Here is a 27,065-nt window from a genome sequence, read left to right as displayed (position 1 = left end):
TTCACAATTCCTCCTCACAAAACTCCAGTCCCAAATGATTTCACTAGTGAGTTTTTTCTATAATGTAAGGAAAAATAACATCAATCTTTCACAAATTCTTTCAGAAAATAGAAAAGGCTTCCCCCACCACCACCCCCTGCTTTTTTTTTTTTTTTTTTTTTTTTTTTTGAGACAGAGTCTTGCTCTGTCGCCCAGGCTGGAGTGCAATGGTGAGATCTCTGCTCACTGCAACCTCCACCTCTCAGGTTCAAGCCATTGTCCTGCCTCAGCCTCCCAAGTAGCTGGGTCTACAGGCATGCACCACCATGCCCGGCTAATTTTTGTTTTTAGTAGAGACAGGGTTTCACCATGTTGGCCAGGCGTGTCTCAAACTCGTGACCTTATGATCTGCCCACCTCAGCCTCCCAAAGTGCTGAGATTACATGCGTGAGCCACTGTGCCCAGATTTTTTTTTTTTTTTTTTTTTTTTTTGAGACAGGTTCTTACTCTGTCACCCAGGCTGGAATGCAGTAGTGTGATCATGGCTCACTGCAGCCTCAACCTCCCGAGCTATGCTGCTCAGGTTGGTCTTGAACTCCTGGGCTCAAGCAATTCTCCCATCTGGGCCTCCCAAAACACTGGGATTATAGCCATAAGCCACCATGCCCGGTCCCAGTTCATTTTTTGAGGCTGGTACACCTGGTACTAACCCCTGACAAAGACAATATAATCCTCTCAACAGGAAAATTGACACATTTTAAACATTCTCATGATAAAAATTTACAACAAACTAGCAATGAAAGGAAATTTCTTCAGCTAATTAAAAACAGAAAAGCATACAGGCATCATCATACTTCTGTGGTGAAAAGATTGTACGCTTTTGCCCTAAATTCAAGAACAAGGCAAGGATGCTTGCTCTCATTATTTAGTAATCATACTGGAAGTCCCAGGCAGTGGCAAAGCAAGAAAAGGAAATAAAAGGCATAATTTGTAAAGGAAGAAATAAAACTATCTCTGTTTGTCGAAGACATAATACTCTACATTAAAGAATCTACCAAAACAAACCCCATTAAAATTATTAGAATTAGTACATGAATTTAGTGAGGTCACAGGATGCTAACTACATAAACAAATAATACCAGCATTCAACAATTGAAATGAAAAAAAAATTTGCCATTCATAACATAAAACATAATTTTTAGGAATAAATATAAAGATGTGCATGGCCCCCACGCTGAAAGCTACAAAGCATTACTAAGGAAGGTAAAGAGGTGTTCTTGGACCAGAAGTCTCAAATTGCTAAGAATTTCATTCTCCCCAAATTGATCTATAAACTCAATACAATAGAAATCCCATCAGGCTTACATTGGGAGGCCAAGGTGGGCAGATTGCCTGAGCTCAGGAGTTTGCGACCAGCCTAGGCAACATGGTGAAACCCTATCTCTACTAAAATACAAAAAAAATTAGCCGGGCATGGTGGCGTGTGCCTGTAGTCCCGGCTACTCGGGAGGCTGAGGCAGGAGAAGTGCTTGAACCCGGGAGGCGGAGGTTGCAGTGAGCCGAGGTATCACCACTGCACTACAGCCTGGGCGACAGAGCAAGACACTGTCTAAAAAAAAAAAAAAAAGTATATATATATATATATATATATATATATATATATAAAATTGTCAAGCTGATTCTAAGATTTATATGCTGGTACAAAGAACTTAACATTTCTATTTTGAAGAGCCAAAAAATCTTTTAAAGAAGAACGAAGTTGGTGGATTTATACTACCTGTGTTCAAGACGTGCTATAAAACTACTGAAATCAAAACAGTGATACTGGGGTAAAGATTGTCAGGTTACAGAATAGCTACCAGAATAGACCCACTAATGTGGCTGGTTGATTTTTGGCAAAGGGCCCAACATAATAGAATGCCAAAAAGGTTAGTCTTCTCAATAAATGATGTAACAACTGGGTATTTGTGTTAAAAAAATTAACCTCAACACCACACAGAAAATTTAATTCAGAGTTTATCCCAGGATAAAACATTAAAACTGGTAAATTTCCAAGAGAAAATGGGAAAAATATTCACGATCTTGGACGAGGCAAAGATTTTTTTCTTCTTTCGAGACAGGATCTCCCTATCACCCAGACTGGAGTGCAGTGGCTTGAACTTGGCTGACGGCAACCTCTGCCTCCCGAGTCCAAGCGATTCCCCCACCTCAGCCTCCTGAGTAGCTGGGACCACAGGTGCATGCCACCACGCCTGGGTAATTTTTGTATTTTTAGTAGAGACGAGGTTTTACCATGTTGGCCAGGCTGGTCTCGAACTCCCTGACCTCAAGTGATGCACCCACCTAGGCCTCCCAAAGTGCTGGGATTACAGGCATAAGCCACTGCACCCGGCTAGGATTTGTTAATAAATTGAAAACCATTGCAATTAAAAGCTTCTCCTTTTGAGAACACCATTAAGAAAATGACAAGGCACCCAGGCGCACTGGCTCACACCTATAATCCCAACACTGTGGGAGGCCTAGGCAAGAGAATCGCTTGAGTCCAGGTGTTTGAGACCAGCCTGGGCAACATAGCAAAAAAATTTTTTTAATTAGCTGAGCGTGGTGGTGCATGCCTCTATTCCCAGCTTCTTAGGAGGATGAGGTGAGAAGATTACTTGAGCCCAGAAGTTAGAGGTTGCAGTAATTATTATCACCACTGTACTTCTGCCAGGGCAACAGAGCAAGACTCTGACTCTTAAAAAAAAAAAATGAAAACACAAGCTACCGCTGAGAAAACACATTTGCAAAACGTAACAGAACAACACTTAGGTCCAGAATATATGAAAATTGTACATAACTCAGTAAGAAATAGAAAAAAAGTAGTAGTAAAAATCACATACTTCACAAAAGAATATGTGTGGTCGGGCGCAGTGGCTCACACCTGTAATCCCAGCACTTTGGGAGGCCGAGGCGGGCAGATCACCTGATGTCAGGAGTTCGAGACCAGCCCAACCAACATGGCGAAACCCCATCTCTACTAAAAGTACAAAAATTAGGCAGGTGTGGTGGTGGTCAGCTATAGTCCCAGCTACTCAGGAGGCTGAGGCAGAATTGCTTGAACCCAGGCAGCAGAGGTTGCAGTGAGCCAAGATTGCACCGTTGCACTCCAGCCTGGGCGATGAGCAAAACTCCATCTCAAAAAAAAAAAAAAAAAAAAAGTATATGTGAATGGTCAGTGAGCCCTTGAGAAGATGCAGAACATCATTGGCCGTTCAGAAAATTCAAAAAGAACCACAGTGAGATACCACCCATACGTACTAGATTGACTAAATTTAAAAGACTGAAAATAACACATGTTGACAAAGATTTGGAGCAACTAGAAATTTAGGAGTGTAAAATGGTACAAGTACTTTGAAAAATAGTTTGGCGGCCAGACGCAGTGGCTCTCGCCTGTGATCTCAGCACTTTGGGAGGCCTAGACAGGCAGATCGCTTGAGGTCAGGAGTTCAAGACCAGCCTGGCCAACATGGTGAAAACCTGTCTCTACTAAAAATAGAAAAAATTGGACGGGTGTGGTGACATGTGCCTGTAATCCCAGCTACTCGGGAGGCTGAGGTGGGAGAATCGCTGGAACCTGGGAGGTGGAGGTTGGAGTGAGCTGAGATCATGCCACTGCACTCCAGCCTGGGTGACAAAGCGAGACTCCATCTCAGCAAAAAAAGAAAGAAAAATAGTTTGGCAGTTTATTTTAAAGTTAAACCCAGTCCTCAACTTAGAATGGTTTGACTTCCGATTTTTCAACTTTATGATGGTGCAAAAGTAGTATGTCTTCAGTAGAAATTGTATTTATAGTACAATATTCTCTCAAAATGTTGTGCAGCAGCAGCAAACCACAGCTCCTAGTCAGCCATGTGATCACAAGGGTACAGTGTACTGTGTTGCCAGATGATTTTGTCCAACCATAGGCTCATATAAGTGTTCTGAGCACATTTAAGGTAGGCCAAGCTACCTATAGTGTTGAGTAGTTTAGATGTATTAAAAGCATTTTCGCCTTAATGATATTTTCAAATTATGATGTGTTTATTAGGATGTAATCCCGTTTTAAGTCAAGGAGCATCTGTATTCTCTGGGGTTTATTTGAGACGTAGTCTCCATCTGTTGCCCAGGCTGGAGTGCAGTGGCGTGATCTCGGCTCAATGCAACCTCCTCCTCCTGTGTTCAAGTAATTCTCCTGCCTCAGCCTCCCGAGTATCCAGGATTATATGCGCCTGCCATCACGCCCAGCTAATTTTTGTGTTTTTAGTAGAGACAGGGTTTCACCATGTTGGCCAGGCTGGTCTCGAACTCCTGACCTCAGGTGATCCACCCGCCTCGGCCTCCCAAAGTAAGAAACAGAAATTTGTTTATCAATTATAAATAAATCTAATAAAAGATATATGAGTTTTAGAGTATATTATAAAACCTTAGTGGAATTTAAATGACCTTAATACATTCAGAGATATACTATGTTTATGAATTGAAATATTATCCCACTGATATTTTGAACATTAGTCTATTTTGGTAAATTTCTTTTCCCTAGTTATAGTTATCTAGATACATTTTCCCCTAAACTCCCCTCCATTCTTTCTCTTTTATTTATCTGAATTCTAGTGGCTGCTCATTAATTTTAATTATATGAGTATAGTACAATTTATCAATCCAGTTTATAATACAAAATATCCAAATATGTTGACACATATTTAGGTTGTTTCCATTCTTTTTACTCTTACAAATAATGCTACAATAAGGATATGAGCATTCTTATTCATGTCTCCTTTTGGAGACAGGGAATTTCTCTAGAGTATATATTCCACTATAACAGAAGTGCTGGGTTGAAAATTATATACAGCTTCCAATTTATTATATATTCCACTTCCTTTCCTAAGTGACTTTATCAGTTTATATTCCTACAGTCTGAGAGCTTTCATTCTTCCATTGGCTTATTTTCAGCTTGTTACCCTTAAAGTTTTTTCTAATCTTGATTGGTATAAAATGGTAGGTTGATATTATTTTAGTATATATTTCTCTTTGTCTTCTATGAAATGTTTGCTCATGTCCTTTGCCACTTTTTTTGTTTTATTTTGACTTGTAGAAACTCTATACATATTCTAGATACTAAGCATTTGTTAAACATATTGTGCATATCCTCTATCAATCTTTTGCTTTATTTCTTTATTTATGGTGTCTTTTTTCTTATAGTTTTCATGGTTTATAGTTTTTGTATTGTGCTGAAGAAATTCTTCCTTACCTTTAAGACCATAAAGATATTCTACATTTTTCAATAAATGTTAGTTTTCCTTTTCATATTTAGTTCTCTGAATAGGAATTTGTTTATGTATATAGTATGAGGTAGGCTTTCAAGCCTGTTCTGTGTGTCTAGCCCCACAGTCTCTTTATTTGAATAGGATTATAACAAATCTTGATGAATGCTAGAGCAGACCTTATTCTTAAGAATTGTTGGCTGGGCACGGTGGCTCATGCCTGTAATCCCAGCACTTTGGGAGGCCAAAGCAGGTGGATCACCTGAGGTCAGGAGTTTGAGACCAGCCTGGCCAACATGGTGAACTCCGTCTCTACTAAAAATACAAAAAAATTAGCTGAGCGTGGTGGCACATGCCTGTAATCCCAGCTACTCAGGAGGCTGAGGCAGGAGAATAGTTTGAACCCAGGAGACAGAGGTTGCAGTTAGCCGAGATTACGCCACTGCACTCCAGCAGCCTGGCCAACAGAGCAAGACTCCGTCTAAAAAAAATAAAGACTTGTTGTGGCTATTCTTGTTTCATTGTGCTTTCACGTTAATTATAGTATCTTAAGTTCCAGGGGGAGAGAGGATTACATCCTGTTGATATTTTGACTGAAATTGCGATTGAAGATTAATTTGGGGATAATTTACATGAATAGGGTATATTATGACTCCGTTTATTTGATCTTCTATAGTATCTTTCAATAAAAGAGATACTTATTACTTCCATAGGTCTTATACACCTTTTGTTTAGATTTCATCTCAAATGCCTTATGTTTTTTGTTGTGATCATAAGTGGTATATGTTTAAATTACATTTTAAGTAGGTTGCTAGTGTATAAGAATATAATTTATTTTTATATGTAGACCTTAAATCTAGTAACATTGCTGAATTATTAATTCTGTAATTTGTCCATAGATTTTTATTGGGTTTTCTATGCACACAATTAATGTTGTGAAGAGTAATAATTTTGTTTCTCTCTTTCCAACCTTTTAACTTTTTATTCTCCTAATTTGCTTTGCTATGCTAGCTAGAACTTCCTATAAAATGAAGTTGAATTTACCATGGAGTTTTTTTTTTTTTCTTTTTTATGTATCTGCCAGGTTGTAATACCATAGAGTTTTGGTAAATAACTTTTACCAGATTAGGGAAGTTCCCTTCTCGTCCTGGTACAATAAGAGTATTTGCTTCAGTGCTGAATTTTATCAAATGCTTGCTTTTTGGGGACTGCCATCTATGGAAATGATTATATGCTTATTTCCTGTAGCATGTTAATGTAGTATATTTTATTGATAGATTTTTAAAATGTTAAATGTAAACATTTTTCAGTAATAATTAGCTAATTTGTGAAAGGGAAGGAAGGAATAAACTACATATATATGTAGGTTTATTAAATATTAAGAATTCATCCAAGGGACAGAAAAGCAAACATTTGATCATTGAAACATATTCCTAATCAAAAACTATATTTGCTGATTTCAACCCATTCTTTATGAGTTTTTTATTACTAAATTTAATTTTTACCTCAAATGCCCACCTTCCTGTAGAGAAGATGGTCAATAGTAAAATGATTCAGAGTGTAGTGGAATAAACAGGGAAAAGTAGTAGAAGAGGATTAAACAAGAGAAATAACTCTAGCATGTTTGTTTAGTAGTTACAAGTAATTACAACTTTGTGGTATCTGAAATATTAGTTGTGAAGGCTGGTGTTATAGCAATCCAGTGAATAAATTTTACCTGTAGGATTAAAAGAAAGGCAAAATAAGCATATTATTCACTTTCTATTTATCTTTCATTTACTTTTTAAAAATTAACCCAGATCAGTATGTGCTTAAGAACTTAAACATTATAAACATATAACTTAAATTTGATATATATCCTGTCAGCCTTCCTTTTTGTGCACAATAATATTCCAACATTTTTCAGTAGAAGAATATAATATATATATATTTAAAACTATTATGGATTTGAATAAGATACCCAGAATACTGTTACAATCTTAACAGTCTCTTTTTTTTTTAATTAGTTAGAAACTGGAAATGTTTCTAAAGTTTATTTGGATGGAAGTTTAGAAGTGAATATTGATTTCTCTTATCTTTTCCCCAGAAATACTCATGGGCCAGGCGTGGTGGCTCATGCCTGTAATCCCAGCACTTTGGGAGGCCAAGGCGGGTGGATCAGTTGAGGCCAGGAGTTTGAGACCAGCCTGGCCAACACGGTGAAACCCCGTCTCCACTAAAAATAAAAAAATTAGCCGGGTGTGGTGGCACGTGCCTGTAATTCCAGCTCTTGGAAGGCTGAGGCACGAGAATTGCCTGAACGTGGGAGGCAGAGGTTGCAGTGAGCCGAGATCACGCCACCGCACTCCAGCCTGGGTGACAGAGGGAGACTCTGTCTCAAAAATAAATGAATAAATAAATAAAAGTAAAAAATAAGTACTCATGGATGTATACCAAAAAAATAAATACATACACATACGTACACAAACACACACACATGCACAGGAACATTCATTGGAATATTGTTTGTAATAGTAAAAAACAACCCATAACTCTCCCTCAGGGGACATGAAGTACATTCATACAATGGGATATCTTGCAGCTATGAGAAAGAATGATATAGTTTCATATTAGTACATACAAGGCACAGTATAGTGTTTCTAATGTTTTACCATTTGTGTTCTTTTTTATTAAGAGGGGAAGGGAGTACCTATTTACTTAATTATCATGCACCCATACTGTAACATAGTGTGCAGCAATTAAAGGGTGTACTGACATGAAAAGATCTCTAAGATGTATTGTTAATTTTTAAAATCATGATAAAATGAGTCATAGAACATTTATCATCTGATTTCATCTAAAAAGTTATTCCTACATTTTTATCTTTGTAAATTAGTATTTTTGTTTTTTTAATCACCTTTCTGACAAATCTAAGTGCATATTAAAAGGAGAGGATGTATACATACCTAAGTACTAACAATGGTTACTTATTAGAGCTATTTGGAGCGAGGAGGTTCAGACTGGAGAGGGTCTTTACTTTGTATATCTCTGTATTGTTTGAGTTTTTATGATGAAACTTTATTCATGTATTATTTGTGTAATAAAGAAGTAAAAAACAGTATGCACTCAGTACCAAAAAATGAAGTTATAAAGATAAAAATGTTTTTTCATAGTAAAAAATATATTTAAAAAAAATTTTTTTGAGACGAAATGTCTTGCTCTGTCACCCAGGCTGGAGTGTAGTGGTGCAATCTCGGCTCACTGCAACCTTCGCCTCATGGGTTCAAGCGATTCTCTGGCCTTAGCCTTCTGAGTAGCTGGGATTACAGGCATGCGCCACCACACACAGCTAATTTTTGTATTTTTTAGTAGAGATGGGGTTTCACCATGTTGGCCAGGCTGATCTTGAAGTCCTAATTTCAAGTGATCAATGCACCTTGGGCTCCCAAACTGCTGGGATTACAGGTGTGAGCCACTGTACCCAGCCAAGATAATTTTTTTTTTTTTTTTTTTTTTGAGACAGTATCTCACTCTGTCACCCAGGCTGGAGTGCAGTGGCGTGATCTCGGCTCACTGCAACCTCGGCCTCCCAAGTTCAAGCGATTCTCATGCCTCAGCCTCCTGAGTAGCTGGGATTACAGGCACATGCCACCACGCCTGGCTAATTTTTTTGTATTTTCAGTAGAGATGGGGTTTCACCATGTTGCCCAGGCTGGTTTTGAACTCCTGAGCTCAGGCAGTCCACCCGCCTCAGCCTCCCAAAGTGCTGGGATTACAGGTGTGAGCCACCGTGCCCGGCCAAAAATATTTTGAAGAAAATCAAATACTCACAGTAGCCTCACCACCCACATTTATCCAGAGATAACTACTGTTAAAGCTTTGAAAATATCCTCCCAGAAGTAAGGAACATTTTATGGAGGACATTTAATGCTAAACCAAGGAAAGCAAGAGAAAGATCCCCACATAAAAAGTTTACACTCCTGACCTCGTGATCCTCCCGCCTCGGCCTCCCAAAGTGCTGGGATTACAGGCGTGAGCCATCCAGCCTGGCCAACGTGATAAAACCTTGTCTCTACTAAAAATACAAAAATTAGCTGGGTGTGGTGGTGGGCACCTGTAGTCCCAGCTACTCAGCAGGCTGAGGCAGGAGAATTGCTTGAACCTGGGAGGGGGAGGTTGCAGTGAGCCGAGATCACGCCATTGCACTCCAGCCTGGACGACAGAGTGAGACTCCATCTAAAAAATAAATAAATAAATAAATAAATAAATAAATAAATAAATAAATAAAGTTTACACTTAGCTGAACAGACAGTGGGCATGTTTTTTTTTTTTTTTGGAGCAGAAAAATGACATGATAACATGCAACTTACTGTCTTATGGTTTTACTTTTTGTTGTATCCCCAGTGCCTATATAACACATAATAGCCATTAATAAGTATGTGTCTGAGAAATGAGTGATGGTGATCTGCTAACCATTGGTGAAACTCTTCTAGTTCCAAAACCCATGGTTAAGAAATCATACTGGTTGATTTTTAAAAAACCACCCACTGCTCAATAATATTGGACAGATAACCCTTAATATTACTATCTGTAGGCTGAGCACAGTGGCTCATGCCTGTAATCCCAGCACTTTGGGAGGCTGAGGCAGGCGGATCACCTGAGGGCAGGAGTTCGAGACCAGCCTGACCAACACGGAGAAACCCCGTCTCTACTAGAAGTGCTAAATTGGTCGGACGTGGTGGTGCATGCCTGTAGTCCCAGCTACTTGAGAGGCTGAGGCAGGAGAATCGCTTGAACCCGGGAGGCGGAGATTGCAGTGAGCCAAGATTGTGCCATTGCACTCTAGACTGGGAAACAAGAGTGAAAGTCTGTCTCAAAAAAAAAATATATATATATATATATATATTTGTAGCTTAGATTTAGCACCAACGACTAATACCACTGTTTTTTCAAATCATTACAAGACAGGGAAAACTCTCTTTAGAATAGATAGTCTAGGGTGGCATAGAAAGCCTTGTTTAAGAAATAACACTGGCCAGGCGTGGTGGCTGACACCTATAATCCTACCACTTTGGGAGGCTGAGGCGGGAGGATCGCTTGAGCTCAGGAGTTGGAAACCAGCCTGAGCAATATAGTGAGACCTTGTTTCTATTAAAAAAAGAAGAAAAGAAATAATACCTAACCATCTCATCTGCCACGGGGCTCCAGCCTTCTTTGTCTCTTTCAAGCCTTGTCTCACCCAGAACACTTCTCTATAGAGAATGGAATGAATCAGTTACTTATGATGAAAGAGATAGATCATCAAAACTGTAGTATTTGGCCATTTTGTATTTGTGCCTCAGAGGTCAAATTAAAACTGCTTAATTTTGGAAATTTGTATGTACATAAATGTGCATAAAGGATCATTTTAACCCTATAGATAGTTATCCTGGAGCCTAAGATGAAGTTTCTGAATTTTTTAGGGAAACATTAATTTGTATTGTTTGTGTTTTTCTTCTTAGTTTCTGCCACTGCCTTCTACAAAGCACAACCTGTAATTCAGTTCATGTGTGAAGTTCTTGATATTCATAATATTGATGAGCAACCAAGACCTCTGACTGATTCTCATCGGGTAAAATTCACCAAAGAGATAAAAGGTGAATTAATTAGCATTTAGCACAACTTAACTATAAAGTGCATGGATATAACAACCTTTTATTAAAATGTTTTCTTATATAATTAAAATCTATGTAACATAACCAGTAAAACTATACATCAATCATAAAATAAAATATTACATTAAATTCATTACTATAACATCTTAGGTGGTATTTGAAAGAAATGCCAAGTAATGGAGTTAGTATCACTACCAGCTAATTTTTTGTTAATACTTTCCCTTACTAGCTGAAGGGATAAGAATGTCTCATGGGAAAATGCTTTAGTAATACTGTTAAAAGTAGGAAGCTCACTCCAAAAATATTTGTTATATTTTATAACTAGAATTATAGAACTAGAACATATTCTAATATAATGACTTCCTTATTTTTTTGAAATGATATTTATTTTAGTCCTTTAAAAATGTATAAATGTGGGGCTAGCCTGTTTCATGTGTTGTTCTAGAATTATAGTTATTTAATATAAGTTATAGAGTTGACTGTTGATCTTATCTATTATACTTAGTAACTAAAATTTGTACAGTGCTGTTGCATCATATGTACATTTAACTCAGATAAATTCATCTCTATGTGGCTGCCCAAAAATAAAAATAAAAATAATTTTAATAGTGTTCTGAAATCTATATTTTATATGTATTTAGTCTGATACTCTCTAATCAGAATGAGTAGGATAAATTCTATTTATATTGTTAGATCTTAAATAGCCAGAAATAATTATGTTGTTTTTAAGATTTTACCTATTTATTGCAGATAATTTTCAGCTTGTGGTTTGAATGAAGCATTTAAGTTTGTTCACTGAACATCTTTCAGTTCCCCCAAATCAATTAGAGTAGTTTAATACATTCTGCTTGCTCCAGTAATAATTCATTCTTCGCCATTCAGTAACCAAGAGAGAGATAGTCATTGTAATAAAATATTAAAAGGAAGATCCACCCTGCTTCGAAAATAAGCATCCATTTATCTCAAGTTATTTAAATGCCAAAGTAAGAAACTGTTTATGTAACTGTTTTGCAACCATACCATTGTCCTTTCATGATCTGTATTAACTGCACAGCTAGCATTGTCAGGAGGTTAGTGCATTACCTACCATTAATATGTGATCATCTAAATGCCATGGTTTCCAGTGGAGTTGCTGCTTAGTTACCACCTCTGATATCATGAAGTCACTTACATTATTTTGCGGTAACTATGCAATCAACTCATATCACCACTCTATCACAGAAAATACAAGATGTACAGAACAAGGATTCAACTGCTGCCCGAAGAGCATGGACTCGATCTTAACTTCATCTGCTCAGGGGCCCAAAGAAATGACTGAAAAAATGACTAGAAAGCATAATAAAGTTGATGTTATAGTGAAGGTAAAGCCAAGTTTATAGGTTAAATATTTATTAAAGCCAAAAGTGTTTTTTTGGTTGGATGGAGGGTTTGGGGAGGGACCTGGGCAGAGAATTATCTAGTCCACTTTTTAAAAATTTCAACTTTTTGCTAGCACCTAGATTTTGGTCTAATTCTTAGGTACTTATGATCCTAGTTTGGGGGTGGAAAAGTCTGGGTTGGATCCAGTTGACAAACTGATTATTTTTTTCTTCATTCCAAGTAAAATAGGGCTTTTTTTTTTTTTTTAAAGAAGGCTCTTTAAAGTACATCATGTATTCCTACTACAGTAACCCAAGAGACTAAGAGTTTTGTGTTCTCTCCTGTATCTATGGGTTTTTTAGCTGGTATGAAGAATTTGATGCTAGCTGTTAAATAATGACACAAAGTGTGCAATAAAGAATAGATTTTCTTAGTATATTCATCTTTTTCCAGTTGAACTTGTACCTAAATATTTAATAATAACTTTGGAGTGGTTTCTTTATCCAGTAACTCATGATAGTTAAACAGCAGAAATACTGGGGAAAATGTATAAGTACCATATATATATATCTATATATGTGCCAACTTATTTTTAGTAAAAGCTTTGTAGGCTCAGAGAACCTTATTAATATTTTTTTAATTCAAGGGGAAGAGTTGAAAATAAATTGCTAAGTGGTGCAAATAACAGAAATTCGTTTTAGACTTTTCTATTGTGTTCTCCCCTGAACATAATATTTTTACGTCTTGTTTCTTCATATTATTAGTATTTCCTTCTTTTAAGATCCTCCTTCGATAGTATTTTATTTTCTAGTCTCCTTTATAATATAAAGACATAGTAATTCTCTAGTTGATCTGACATTTTTGTCTTATAAAGGTAGTTGTAATGAAAAATTAGTACTCACTGATTCAAGGAGGAGCACTTCCAAAGAAAAACAAACCCATACCAATCTGGTACAGGGATGGATACCGTGTCCATTTAACATCTTAATTTGTTCTGATCTATCAGAAGAAAATATCATTTATATGACTGAGCTTTGTGTTTGGTACTAATTTTCTTACCTAATTGCAGGTAGCAGTTAGGTAAGAAAATAAATTTTACCATAGCAGGCATTCTCAACCTTAGCAGCATTGACATTTTGGGCTGGATAATTCTTTGTTGGGGTAGGGGTAGGGCTGTTCTCTGCATTACAGGATATTTCATACTATCCCTGGCCTCTACTCAATAGAAAGCAGTAGCATCTCTAGTCATGCCTATCAATTTGTCTCCAGACATTGCCAAATGTCCCCTGGGGGACAGATTGCCCTCTGGCTAAGAACCACTGCAGTATAGGAATCACAAATATGAAAGAGAAATATGACAAAGAGTAATAACCATAAGTATTATCAGGGAACTAAAAGTTGTTCTCCATCTACCCCATTTTGGACTTTATCCTTTGGAGTCTAGGCCAAACTTTAGAAAGGGGTTGCTTATCTGTGACCTCTGTGTACCTGTTAGCTCTTCTCTAGGCTAAGACTGCACTAACCACATGTAGCTACTTAAATTTAAATTAATTAAAATAAAGGCCGGGCGTGGTGGCTCACGCCTGTAATCTCAACACTTTGGGAGGCCAAGGTGGGTGGTTCACCTGAGGTCTGGAGTTCAAGACCAGCCTGGCCAACATGGCAAAACCCCATCTCTACTAAAAATACAAAAATTAACTGGGCATAGTGGCGGGTACTGGAATCCCAGCTACTTGGGAGGCTGAGGCAGGAGAATCACATTAACCCTGGAGACAGAGGTTGCAGTGAGCCAAGATCGCATCATTGCACTCTGACCTGGGCAACAAGAGTGAAAAACTAAAAAAAAAAAAATCTAAATAAAATTAAATTTTCAGTTTCTTAGGTACACCAGCTACATTTCTTATGCTTAGTAACATGTTATTAGTGATTACCATATTAGCATAAATGTAGAACATTCCATCACCTCAAGAAAATTCTCTTTGACAGCACTGCTTCAGAAAATTCATCTCGAAGAACTTCAGCCAACGGCTTAAAGCCCATTTCTTCACATTCTAGAGCAGGCCTGGGATCCTTGAACCCCTAGAGTCCACAGATGGACTGCAGGGATCCAAGAACTCCTAAAATCATGTGCTAAATTATGTATATGTGCATTTTGCTGAGAGTTTATTGCTTACATCAGATTCTCAAAGGGATCTTGACTCCATAAGAGGGTAGGGATCACCTACTTTAGGAATTATTTTGGTTACATTTGATTTTTAATAGTATTGGAAAAGAGCTGTGTCACTATATTATACTTCTATAAAAGTGTCACTTTACTTCTGTTAAAAATGCCTGGAATTTTTTTCTCGTGCTTTATAAATCTTTAAAGGGCTTCTTTCTTGAGCTTTACGAAATTCTGATCTTCAAGCAGTATGTGATGACTGGGCTAGGTAAATATCACATAATTTGAAATTATGGAATACCTTGAGAATTATTGGATCTCCTCTTTCATTCCTCCTTCCCTCTCCCAGCATAAATACCTGAATTTATTATAAACAGGATTTTTTATTAATGGAAGATTTTGGCCCTTGATCTATGGGCTTTGCAAATTTTATGATTTTATTTTTTAATGTGTAGAGCTTGATGGGGTAAGGAAAAATTTTGCCATTAGGTCTGTCATGACTGTGACCATTATTAGCAATGTTATATGTAAAATCTGGTGTTTATATCATCTTGCCTGTATCACAGAATTTTTTGTTTGTTCAGAATTGAGTTTTTATGGTAATGAACAGGCTTTATAAGTATAAATATTTTACATGTGACAGTTCTGTAACCTCCATTTTTCTTGTTGGGAACAGGTTTGAAGGTTGAAGTGACTCATTGTGGAACAATGAGACGGAAATACCGTGTTTGTAATGTAACAAGGAGGCCTGCCAGTCATCAAACGTAAGAAAAGTTTGTCAGAGCAGCGATGGTGTGAGGCAGCTTGCTCTAGTTAGTGGGGTTGGGAGTTTTTCTGGCTCATAATGGGCAAGAATTGTTCATGTGTACTTTTTTTTCCTCAGCTTTCCTTTACAGTTAGAAAACGGCCAAACTGTGGAGAGAACAGTAGCGCAGTATTTCAGAGAAAAGTATACTCTTCAGCTGAAGTACCCGCACCTTCCCTGTCTGCAAGTCGGGCAGGAGCAGAAACACACCTACCTGCCACTAGAAGTAATGCCTTCACACTGCTAATTAATACCCTGTTGTTCATGATTCTTTTGGGGTCTTTTATGGCCGATAACTTACCTCATACAGAACATTTATTTTGGAATATGAACTGTTTTTAAGTTTTAATTTATTCTAAATTTTCTGTAATGAAATAACACGAAACAAGTTCATCCATAATCCTACCACTCTAATGTAACCACTGTTAACATTTTGGTATACTATACTTCTTTCAGTCTTCATCTGGTGTACATTTTACTTAATTATACTTAATTACTGTAGAGCTGTCTTGTTTACTACTTTTTTACTTAACATATTGAAAATAAGTGGTTTAATGAAGTTGATTTTAAATTTTTATTTACATGTAATTGGCACTAAGTAAGAGCTAAAAAAAAAAGATATATACATGTAGTACAAAACTTTTTTCCATTTGTAGGTCTGTAATATTGTGGCAGGGCAACGATGTATCAAGAAGCTAACAGACAATCAGACTTCCACTATGATCAAGGCAACAGCAAGATCTGCACCAGATAGACAAGAGGAAATTAGCAGATTGGTTAGTACTTAACCTTAGAAGTGAGAATTTAAAACATATTAGGGTGAACTATAATACTAGAGAACCATCTCCTTATCAACCCATACCTTATGACCATTTCATGGACTGTCAGAATTAAAAGCGATCATGGAAGTAATCTAATGTTCTTGATACAAGCCTTGGTGGGCTATATGAGAAGGGTTAGGTCCTTCTCATTTAACCCTGAGCTTTTTAAGTAGATCCAGGGAACAGATCCTCTCAGAAGAAATGTTTCAATTTAGTAAACTGGAACCTCCACCTAAAAGAGGTGGGAAATAGGAGGCAAATTCAAAGAATTATGACTAGCAATACTAAAATTCTTTTTTTTTTTTTTTTTTGAGACGGAGTCTTGCTCTGTCACCCAGGCTGGAGTGCAGTGGCACGATCTTGGCTCACTGCAAGCTCTGCCTCCCAGGTTCACACCATTCTCCTGCTTCAGCCTCCCCAGCAGCTGGGACTACAGGCGCACGCCACCACGCCCGGCTAATTTTTTTGTATTTTTAGTAGAGACAGGATTTTACCATGTTAGCCAGGATGGTCTCCATCTCCTGACCTTGTGATCCGCCCGCCTCGGCCTCCCAAAGTGCTAGGATTACAGGCGTAAGCCACCGCGCCCGGCCAATACTAAAATTCTTAACACTCAGTCTAAGATTGCTTAGTCCCCAGTATCAGAGTGGCAGCTGTACAGTCTGAATAAAGAAATGGCTGGGCTCAGTGGCTCACATCTGTAATCCCAGCAGTTTGGGAGGCCAAGGCGGGTGGATCACTTGAGGCCAGGAATTTGGGACCAGCCTGGGAAACATGGCAAAATGCCATCTCTACTAAAAACGCAAAAATCAGTGGGGCATGGTGGCATGCGTCTGTAATCCCAGCTAGTCAGGTGGCTGAGGCATGAGAATAACTTGAACCTGGGAGGCAGAGGCTGCAGTGAGCCGATCACACCACTGCACTCCAGCCTGGACAACAGAGTGAGACTCTGTCTCAAAAAAAAAAAAAAGAAAGAAAAAGAAGGTCGGGTGCGGTGGCTCATGCCTGTAATCCCAGCACTTTGGGAGGCCGAGGGGGGCGGATCACCTGAGGTTGGGAGTTCAAGACCAGCCTACCAACATAGAGAAACCCCGTGTCTACTAAAAATACAAAATTAGCCAGGCATAGTGGTGCATGCCTATAATCCCAGCTACTCAGGAGGCTGAGGCAGGAGAATCGCTTGAACCCGGGAGGCGCAGGTTGCAGTGAGTCGGGATTGTGCCATTGCACTCCAGCCTGGGCAATAAGAGTGAAACTCTGTCAAAAAAAAAAAAAGAGAGAGAGAGAGAGAGGGAGGGAGGGAAAGAAAGAGAAAAAGAGAGAGAAAGAAAAGAAAGAAAGGAAATAGAAGATAGCTTTAACCATGTAAGGTCTCTGTGCTGTCTCATTGTTCTAAATGAGGGGAAGGAAGGCGTTACCAATACCGCTTTATAAAACTCATAGAATAAGGCAAAACTCAAGATTAAAGGGCATCTGAATCTTATCTGGCTCTGTTCTCGAATACCATTTTAACTGCCCGAGCAAAGAGAAAAAAATCTGGAAATATGAATATTTCCCAAAACAACTTAATAATACTTCCAAAAGCAATTTTAAAGATTATTGAAAATAGGCATGCAAAACTGGCTCTTTTAATTTATTTTTTAACCTTAGTAATTTCACCTTTGGCAAAAACTGGCTCTTTTATTTGGTAAGCCAACTGCAGAAAAAATACCTTTTTTTTTCCTTATTGACTGTTCTGTAAAGAGTCAAAGAAAGTTATTACATGATATTTAATTAGGAAAATATATGCTGGTTTTCATCTTGGATTTTTCTCTAATTCTACTATAAGATTTTAAAAACTTTCTCAAAATCTTTCAGAGACTAAGACGTCTTACTTTGTCTATAAGTCTCAATAACTCACTGTTCTAATTCATTTATTACAGCTTAACTGTTCAGAAAGTATCATATGGTAGTTTAGAAAAAATAAAACAGACTTTGGAGTCTGACAACCCTGGGTTGGAAGTCTGGCTTCTCCACTTACTTACTGTTACTGTTACTATTATTATATTTATAGTATCTGGAAAGATAATGCAGTGATTAAGAGTAGACACTCTAGAATCAGAATATACATGGTTTCAGATTCTGTCTACATCACTTACTTAGCTGTGTGGTTTTTGGCAATCATTTTACTTTACTGAGCTTTAGTTGTATCCTCTGTAAAATACAGATTATAAAAGAACTGTTTTTGTAGCTATAAAATACTTGTGAAAATGTGTCATTAAGCACTTAGCACCAAGTACATCATGCAGCAAGTCATAGTATATTCGTTGTTATAGTATAGTCGTCGTTATTCGCTGTAACCTCATTACAGGATATACTGAAGTACAGAAATGAATGGCAAATAAGATTGAAAGAGATGCCCCATTGGTGCCTAATTTAGAAAATGGGGCTTACACCTGTAACCCCATCACTTTGGGAGGCCGAGGCAGGGCTATCAGTTGAGCCCAGGAGTTCAAGACCAGCCTAGGCAACATAGTGAGACCCCATCTCTACAAAAAAAATGTTAATTAGCCAGGTATGTGGCGTGCACCTATAGTCCCAGCTACTCAGGAGGCTGAGGTGGGAGGATCACTTGGGCCCCAGGAGATTGAAGTTGCAGTGAGTTGTGATTGCACCACTGGATGACAGAGCGAGACCCTGTCTCAAAAAAAAAAAAAAAAGAAAAAGAAAAAGAAAAGAAAATGACTTTTCCTGCTTATCGTGGAGAGATTCTATATAGCAGCATGCTTTAAGCATGAATTTCAGTGAGATTCAACACTGAATTACATGAAGTTCTTTGATTATATGTATGGGAATATATAAAAATTATAACCTGTGACTCATACTGGCTTTCTTATCTGTCTTTAAGCGTATTCCATTAAATAAATTTTATAATATGGCACTGAAAATAGTCAAGTAAATTTTATATAAATTATAAATCAAATAATTTTTAAAAGCCTTAAGATTTTTAATATTTCCTATCAAACTCTACACAAAATAAATTTTAATAGAATGTATCCAGATCTCCTATAGTCAGAGGTTCTTAACCTCTTTTTAGGTGAGATATTTCTTTCTCCATCCAAAAGCATATTAGGTTCAATCATACAAAATTACCATTTTCAGCTGGGTAGTACATAGTGGTGCATGCCTATGTTCCCAGCTATCTAGGAGGCTGAGAGAGGAAGATGGCTTGAGCCCAGGAGTTCAAGGCCAGCCTGAATAACAGCAAGACTCCATCTCTTAAAAAAAAAAAAAAAAGTTTTATTATCATTTTCATGGATTTTTTTTTTCTTTTGAGACAGGGTCTTGCTCTGACCCCCAGGCTGGAATACAGTGGTGCAATCACAGCCCACTGCAGCCTTGAGCTCCCAGGCTCAAGCGATTCTCTCACCTCAGCCTCCCAAATAGCTGGGGCCACAGGCACACAGCACCACACCTGGCTAATTCTTTTTAATTTTTTGTAGAGATGAGGTCTTGCTTTGTTGCTCAGGTTGGTCTTGAGCTCCTGAGCTCAAGCAGTTCTCCCACCTCAGCCTCCCAAAGTGCTGGAATTACAGATGTGAGCCACCACGCCCAGCCTAATTTTTTAATTTTTTTGTAGAGACAGGGTCTCACTATGTTGCCCAGGCTAGTTTCAAGCTTCTGGGCTTGAGCAATCCTCCAGCTTGGCCTCCCAAAATGCTGAGATCACAGGCATGAACTACCATGCCAGGCCAAAATGTATTATTCAACCTAATGCATACATATAAATTTTGTATAAATTACCAGGAGGTCACAGAATTTCTACAGTCCATTCATGACCCATGGTCCCCAGGTTAAGATTCGCTGTTCTGTAGTTAGAGCACCATTGATTAGACCTGTTGGAAAATACATTATGGACACAGTGAAGAAAAAAAAGAGGGTTCTAATGCATTAAAGTAGGGGATTTGGGGGAATTTTGAGAGTAACTACAAACTTTTTCTATTTTTAGGTAAGAAGTGCAAATTATGAAACAGATCCATTTGTTCAGGAGTTTCAATTTAAAGTTCGGGATGAAATGGCTCATGTAACTGGACGCGTACTTCCAGCACCTATGCTCCAGTATGGAGGACGGGTAAAGTCTCTTGTTAATGTTTTAATCATACACATATTGTCTGTAAGTATGAAGAGAAAGGCATATCAGAAATATTTCAGTTCAGCGATTTGAAATGTTTACTTTCTGTTTATTGAAAATTTTTGTTCTTTTTTCACCATGTTATTTTTTTCTCCTCGTATAGAATCGGACAGTAGCAACACCGAGCCACGGAGTATGGGACATGCGAGGGAAACAATTCCACACAGGAGTTGAAATCAAAATGTGGGCTATTGCTTGTTTTGCCACACAGAGGCAGTGCAGAGAAGAAATACTGAAGTAAGGCATGTCATTACCTTGGCTTTGGGACTTTTTTGTGTTTAGACTTTAAGTTACTCATCTAATGTTCTAACAGATGTTGCCTTAATATGAAGTATATGTAATCACTGAACCATTTTTTTTTTTGAGACAGAGTCTCACTCTGTCACCCAGGCTGAAGTGTAGTGGCATGATCCCAGCTCACTGCAACCTCCACCTCCCAGGCTCAAGCGATTCTCCTGCCTCAGCCTCCCGAGTAGCTGGGATTACAGGTGTGTGCCACCACGCCCAGCTAATTTTGTATTTTTAGTAGAGATGGGGTTTCACCATGTTGGCCAGGCTGGTCTCAAACTCCTGACCTCAGGTGATCTGCCCGCCTTGGCCCCCCAAGGTGCTGGGATTACAGGCATGAGCCACTGTGCCCGGCCTAGTCACTGAACCTTTAAAAATTTTCTTCTTGACCAGGCACAGTGGCTCACACCTGTAATCCCAGCACTTTGGGAGGCCAGGGCGGGTGGATCACAAGGTCAGGAGATCGAGACCATCCTGGCTAATATGGTGAAACCCCGTCTGTACTAAAAATACAAAAAATTAGCCAGGCGTGGTGGTGGGCACTTGTAGTCTCAGCTACTCGGGAGGCTGAAGCAAGAGAATGGCATGAACCCAGGAGGCGGAACTTGCAGTGAGCCGAGATTGTGCCACTGCACTCCAGCCTGGGCAACAGAGTGAGACTCTGTCTCCAAAAAAAAAAAAAAAAAAAACTTCTCAATAGTTTGGTGAAAAAATTTGTTAGTCATAGTAAATTCCTTGATTCATTCTACTAGACATCCTTATAGACTACTGTGAATGGAAAAAACACAAGCTCAAACCATGTTTTTTCTCTGCTTTCACACCACAGCAATCAACACAGAACACTCTTGTGACTAAATGTGGGGAGGGTTTCCCCACACACCAAGCAAACAATCAGTTCTGCAGTGGACACCAGCTGGGTGTCCTCCAATTCAGTTATTACACTATCTTCCTGGAGATAGCATCAGATTCCACAGATTCAGGGTTCACTCCCACAAGGCTGCACTCTGCTTCAGATGCCAGTAGCAAGTCCAGGCCTCTGGTCATGGGTTCCCATGACCCCCTCTTCAAGATAGATTCGTCTGATAGAGCAGCTCACAGAACTAGGGAAACACTTACTATGTTTACTGTTTTATTATAAAAGATATTCCAAAGGATGCAGTAAAGATATCCATAGGGCGAGGTATGGGGACGGAGTGTGGAGTTTCCATGCCATCCCTGGGTACACCACCCTCCAGGAACCTTTGTGTGTTCAGCTGGCCAGAAGCTCTCCAAACCCCATCCTTTTGGATTTTTATGGATGCTTCATTACATAGGTCTCATTGATTAAACTGTTAGCCATTAGTTATCAACTTAACCTTCGGCCCCTTTTGCCTCCTTGGAGGTTGGGGTTGTGGGGCTGAAAGTCCCAACCCTCTAATCCTGCCTTGTCTTTCCGGTGACCAGACCCCATCCTGAAGCTACCTATAGGCTACCAGCCGTTAGGCAATCAGTATCATATAAAAAAGATAACACTTAGGAGTTTCTAAGGATTTTAGGAGTTGTCTGCTAGGAAATGGGAATGGCCAACAAATGCATATTTCACAATATCACAACTACTTTTTGTGGGATAGTAGCAGCAAGCATCATTGTCTTTCGATGACAGTTTAGGTATAATTCCCAGATTTGCCACTACCTGGATTTATTACCATGGATAATTTATTTAATCTCATTATTCTTCAATGTTCACCTTTGTAAAATAGAGCTAATCATATCTTCTGTTAAAATAAAAACTTCAGACAAATTAAATTTAACAGAGTTTATAATTGAGCAAAGAATGATTTGCAAATCAGGCAGCTCCTGGAACAAGAACAGGTTCAGAGAGACTTCCAGCAGCCACATGGTTGAAGAAGATTTATGGACAGAAAAAGGAAAGTGGCATACAGAATATGGAAATGAAGTACAGAAACAGATGGATTGGTTACAGCTTGGCATTTGCCTTATTTGAAGATGGTTTGAACAGTTAGCTGTAATTGATTGGCTAAAACTCAGTGTTTGGTACACAAGTAGCTTATCCACTATTTACCCATCCAGTTAGGTTACAGTTTTTTGTTTTTGTTTTGAGACAGAGTCTTGCTCTGTCACCCAGGCTGGAGTGCAGTGGCGTGATCTCGGCTCACTGCAACCTCCGCCTCTCAGGTTCAAGCGGTTCTCCTGCCTCAGCCTCTAGAGTATCTGGGACTACAGGCCCGCACTACTATGCCCGGCTAATTTTTGTATTTTTAGTAGAGATGGGGTTTCACTCTGTTGGCCAGGCTGGTCTCAAACTCCTGACCTGAGGTGATCTGCCTGCCTCAGCTTCCCAAAGTGCTGGGATTACAGGCATGAGCCACTGCGCCTGGCCTAGGTTACAGTTTACGATGTTCAGAGAAACCTCTAGGCTGAACTTAAAAGATGTAAGGAGGTAGCTTTAGGCAAAACTTAATTTAACAGTTATCCCCTTTGATCTATCCCCCCAGTTTTTTTTTTTTTTTTTTTTTGATGGATTGGCATTGATGTCAGTCACCATCATAAACTTACTTATTTGGTCTCAAATCCCACTGGGAAATAGCAGAACAATGGGTTTTGTAAAATGGGAACAAGGACTTCAGGTTACTTTTTCCTAAGGGTAAGAGTAGAGGGGACCTCCTTGTGCTGAAATTTCCTGTTTTCAGGAGAAAAACAAAACCTGGTCTATTTTAGGATCTATCTCTTTCTTTAATGTTTCAGTGTAATTGTCTCACACTTAGCATGAGTGACTCCATTTTGGTTTGGTATGGTCTGTTGGGGCCTCATGCATGAGCTTAGTCCAAAACAATGGCCTCCCATAATTTTGTTTAAAAATTCCTCCCTTTTGGCTAGGTCCTCACTTAGGTAAGAGTGTGACCAAAACTTAGGACCTTAGCACCACTCTGTTACCAAGATTTTGGGTTTCTGGTCTCAGTACGTCATTCATAAGTATGGTGTTCCTCATGCTCACTCATTTCTTTGAGTTTTTGTTCCAATTCAAGAGAGACCATGTGACATCCTACAGATGGCCATATGCAAACACTTAAAACTTTTGAGAGAATATAGTATCCCAGGGAGACTACTATTATGACTCTCAGGAGAATAACCCTAAGAGTTTGGAGTATGCTCCTTAGCCAAGGTCCCCATGAACCAAGCCACCTAAAATCAAATAGATCGAAGAATAAGCTAGAATAAGAGTCTACTTGTTTCAACCAAGCACCCTGTTTGTTAATCCCCTACGACTGAATGTTAATATCCAATGTATTCCTCCATGTTCAATAAGAAGTAGCAGCAGCTGCACAGATACTTCTGTTTAGCCAGTAAGTAATCTAGAGCAATTCTATTATCTAGCACAACTTTAGCAAGATAATTTAAAGTCTCTTGTATAACCATAGTCTTTGCAGTAGAATCTGCTAAAGAGCCTATAAATTTCTAATAGGCTAGAAAATTTAGAGAGATAAATTTCTAATCATTGCCTCATTAACTCCAAACCATAGGCCAGGCGCAGTGGCTCACACCTGTAATCTGCAATCACTTTGGGAGGCTGAGGTGGGCAGATTGCTTGAGCTCAGGAGTTCAAGACCAGCCTAGGCAACATGGCAAAACCCTGTCTCTACTGAAAATTCAAAAATAATCCGAGCACAGTGGTGCACGCCTGTGGTCCCAGCTACTCAGGAGGCTGAAGTGGGAGGATTGCTTGAGCCCAGGAGGCAGAGGTTGCAGTGAGCCGAGATCACGCCACTGCATCCCAGCCTGGGCAGCAGAGCCAGACCCTGTCTCCAAAAAGAAAAAAACACACCATAGAAAAATAAACTAACAGATAATGCCCATCCAGAAGAGTGAAGGCCTCCTGGCACTATTCTCTTTAACCTGTATTGACAATGTTCTCCTTTTTTTTTGAGATGGAGTCTCGCTCTGTCACCCAGGCTGGAGTGCAGTGGCGTGATCTCGGCTCACTGCAGCCTCTGCCTCCCGGGATCAAACAATTGTCCTGCCTCAGCCTCCCAAGTAGAACAGGCACGTACCACCACGCCCAACTAATTTTTTGTATTTTTAGTAGAGCGGGGTTTCACCACGTTAGCCAGGATGGTCTCCATCTCCTGACCTCGTGATCTGCCCGCCTCGGCCTCCCAAACTGCTGAGATTACAGTTGTGAGCCACCATGCCTGGCCAACAATTTTCTCTTTAAATTATGATGTAGTTTAAGAGGAGTTGACCAGTGTTCTGTTTCTGACTGATTATGAAGCAAAAAAGTACCATTAAAATTTCTCACCCACATTGGCCCTTCATCTTCCCTCTATCAAGGCGTAAACTTCTCTGTGTGTGAGGGTTTTTGTTTTTTTTTGTTTTGAGACGGAGTCTTGCTCTGTCGCCAGGCTGTGATCTTGGCTCACTGCAACCTCCATCTCCCGGGTTCAAGCAATTCCCCTGCCTCAGCCTCTTGAGTAGCTGGGACTACAGGCATGTGCCACCATGCCTGGCTAATTTTTTGTATTTTAGTAGAGATGGGGTTTCACCATGTTGGCCAGGATGGTCTCGATCTCCTGACCTCGTGATTCACCCGCCTTGGCCTCCCAAAGTGCTGGGATTACAGGCATGAGCCACCACACCTGGCCAATATGAGGTTTTTTTTATCCTTCACAAATAAAAGTATACCTTGTGAGTGTACACAAGAGACCCCTTTTTCAGTTTAGTTGTTCATAACAGGCATGAACTTGGAAAAAATTGAGAGCCAAAAGCCTCATGATAGCAGGGAAGTCTTGATCCACAATCTTGGGAAATCTGTCCACATCTAGGAAGCCATCTGCTTCTCAGGAGAAACTTACCTCGTTAGCTTTACCTTAAGTTCTCCCTCTGATGGGTGTGTGGTTCCAAGAGTCTGGGTGGGCCTTTCTAAGTTGTGAGATTACAAACCCAAGCTTCAGGGTCCTGAAGTTCGCTGCAGTGTGGGTGACAAGGGGAGTCTTTCTCTGATGTGTTTCCAAAAGATCCAGCCTCTGAATTCTGTATCATGAAGGGTTTGCTTGTCCTGAGTCAGTGGTCCATGAAAAGCTTTCTTTACGTGGTGAAAATACACTTTGGCATAATACATTACAGCCTTGCAGCATTTAGTCATGTTAAAGTTTAGGAGCATAAGATACAGAAGGTTCTGTTATTAGGAGCATAAGCCTTCCAGTGACTATTTCATAAGGGTTCAACTTTTGTTTTCCACTGGAAGTGGATCTGTTTGTCATCAGTCTGAAACATCTTTGACCAAGGCAATCCAGGTTATTCAGTTAGTTTTGCCTAATGCTCTTGTATCTGTAATACCTTATTTAACTGTTTTACAGCCAGTCCAGTGAGGCAAGTATCTCTATCACTGGAGATTTCTTCAGCAATGTTCTATGAGAGAAACACATTTCCTAATAACCTTGTAGCTACTGTTATAGCATCAGCCCACTTGTATGAGAAAGCTCCTGTACAACCAGAAAATATGCACTGAAAATCACAATTGAATGAAATCCCTCTGTAAAGTGTTCAGATGTAGCAGAAAGGTACCTGAAGTTTTGGTTGTCTTCTCAAGATTATGGGTTTGACCAACTATACATTGGTCATAAACCATTTTAGCAATTTAGAACAGTCACAACACCAATATATATATATAAGGTGTTTGTTTGTTTGTTTGTTTGTTTGTTTGTTTTGAGACATAGTCTCACTCTGTCACCCAGGCTAGAGTGCAGTGGTGCGATCTCGGCTCACTGCAACCTCTACCTCCCGGGTTCAAGCAATTCTTGTGCCTCAGCCTCCCAAGTAGCTGGGATTGCAGGTACCTGCCACCACACCCAGCTAATTTTTTGTATTTTTTAAGTAGAGACAGGCTTTCACCGTGTTGGCCCAGGTGGTCTAAAACTCCTGACCTCAGATGATCAGCCCACCTTGGCCTCCCAAAGTGCTGGGATTACAGGTGTGAGCCACCATGCCTGGCCAGTATATACATTTTATCTCTTCCTTGATGAATCATGGAATACAGCTTCTAGTAATGGAAGTTTTAAGGACTCAGGAAGGAGCAGGCAGCCGGCTGTCCAGTCTCTCTCCATGAGTCCATGCTTAACACTGGAATTGTATCCTCTTATATAGCAATTTTCTTTCTCCAATGGAGGTGCACAGCACTGTTTATTAGATGGGTTATCATAGGTAGTTTGACCTGGACCATGGAGTTCATTCAAATTATGTATCTTAATAGTTTCAGTACTGACTGAGTTAGCATGAAAATCTGGCCAAGTATTTTCTTGGTATTCATTTAATTCTTGTGCTGCTTGAGTTAGCAGTTTTATATATCACTCTGTCTCTTCAATATGGTTCTGGTAATTCTTACTCAGTCCAAACGATATGATCCTAAAGTTACCAGAAACCTATCTTCAGGAGTGCTTACCAAGGTCCATTTCATCTTTTCCATGAACCTCCTTGAAGACAAAATAGGATTTTATTTGCTTGTGAAGTTATTTTTAATAACTGCCATACATTTATTTATTTATTTATTTATTGAGATGGAATCTCGCTCT

The 27,065-nt window shown here is 39.2% G+C and overlaps 1 protein-coding gene across 5 annotated transcripts in view; it reads left to right on the top strand.

Moving 5' to 3' along the window:
- AGO3 (argonaute RISC catalytic component 3) overlaps positions 1–27,065 on the top strand; it is a 136,381-nt gene that overhangs the window by 62,594 nt on the left and 46,722 nt on the right. For all 5 annotated transcript variants that reach the window (XR_010131654.1, XM_019015255.4, XM_055391638.2 and 2 more), the window contains 6 exons: positions 10,742–10,876; positions 15,091–15,178; positions 15,298–15,445; positions 15,876–15,995; positions 20,029–20,151; positions 20,315–20,448. Coding sequence is in view for 4 of the 5 variants with exons in the window: in XM_019015255.4 (XP_018870800.1) it covers positions 10,742–10,876; positions 15,091–15,178; positions 15,298–15,445; positions 15,876–15,995; positions 20,029–20,151; positions 20,315–20,448 (748 nt within the window). In the remaining variant the exon portion in view is untranslated. The remainder of the gene's footprint in view (positions 1–10,741; positions 10,877–15,090; positions 15,179–15,297; positions 15,446–15,875; positions 15,996–20,028; positions 20,152–20,314; positions 20,449–27,065) is intronic.

This window comes from Gorilla gorilla, chromosome 1 (genome assembly GCF_029281585.2).
Source record: "Gorilla gorilla gorilla isolate KB3781 chromosome 1, NHGRI_mGorGor1-v2.1_pri, whole genome shotgun sequence".
In the NCBI taxonomy this organism is placed as follows: domain Eukaryota; kingdom Metazoa; phylum Chordata; class Mammalia; order Primates; family Hominidae; genus Gorilla; species Gorilla gorilla.
The sequence above is the reverse complement of the archived record's forward strand: the minus strand, read 5'-3'. Positions and strand labels throughout refer to the sequence as shown.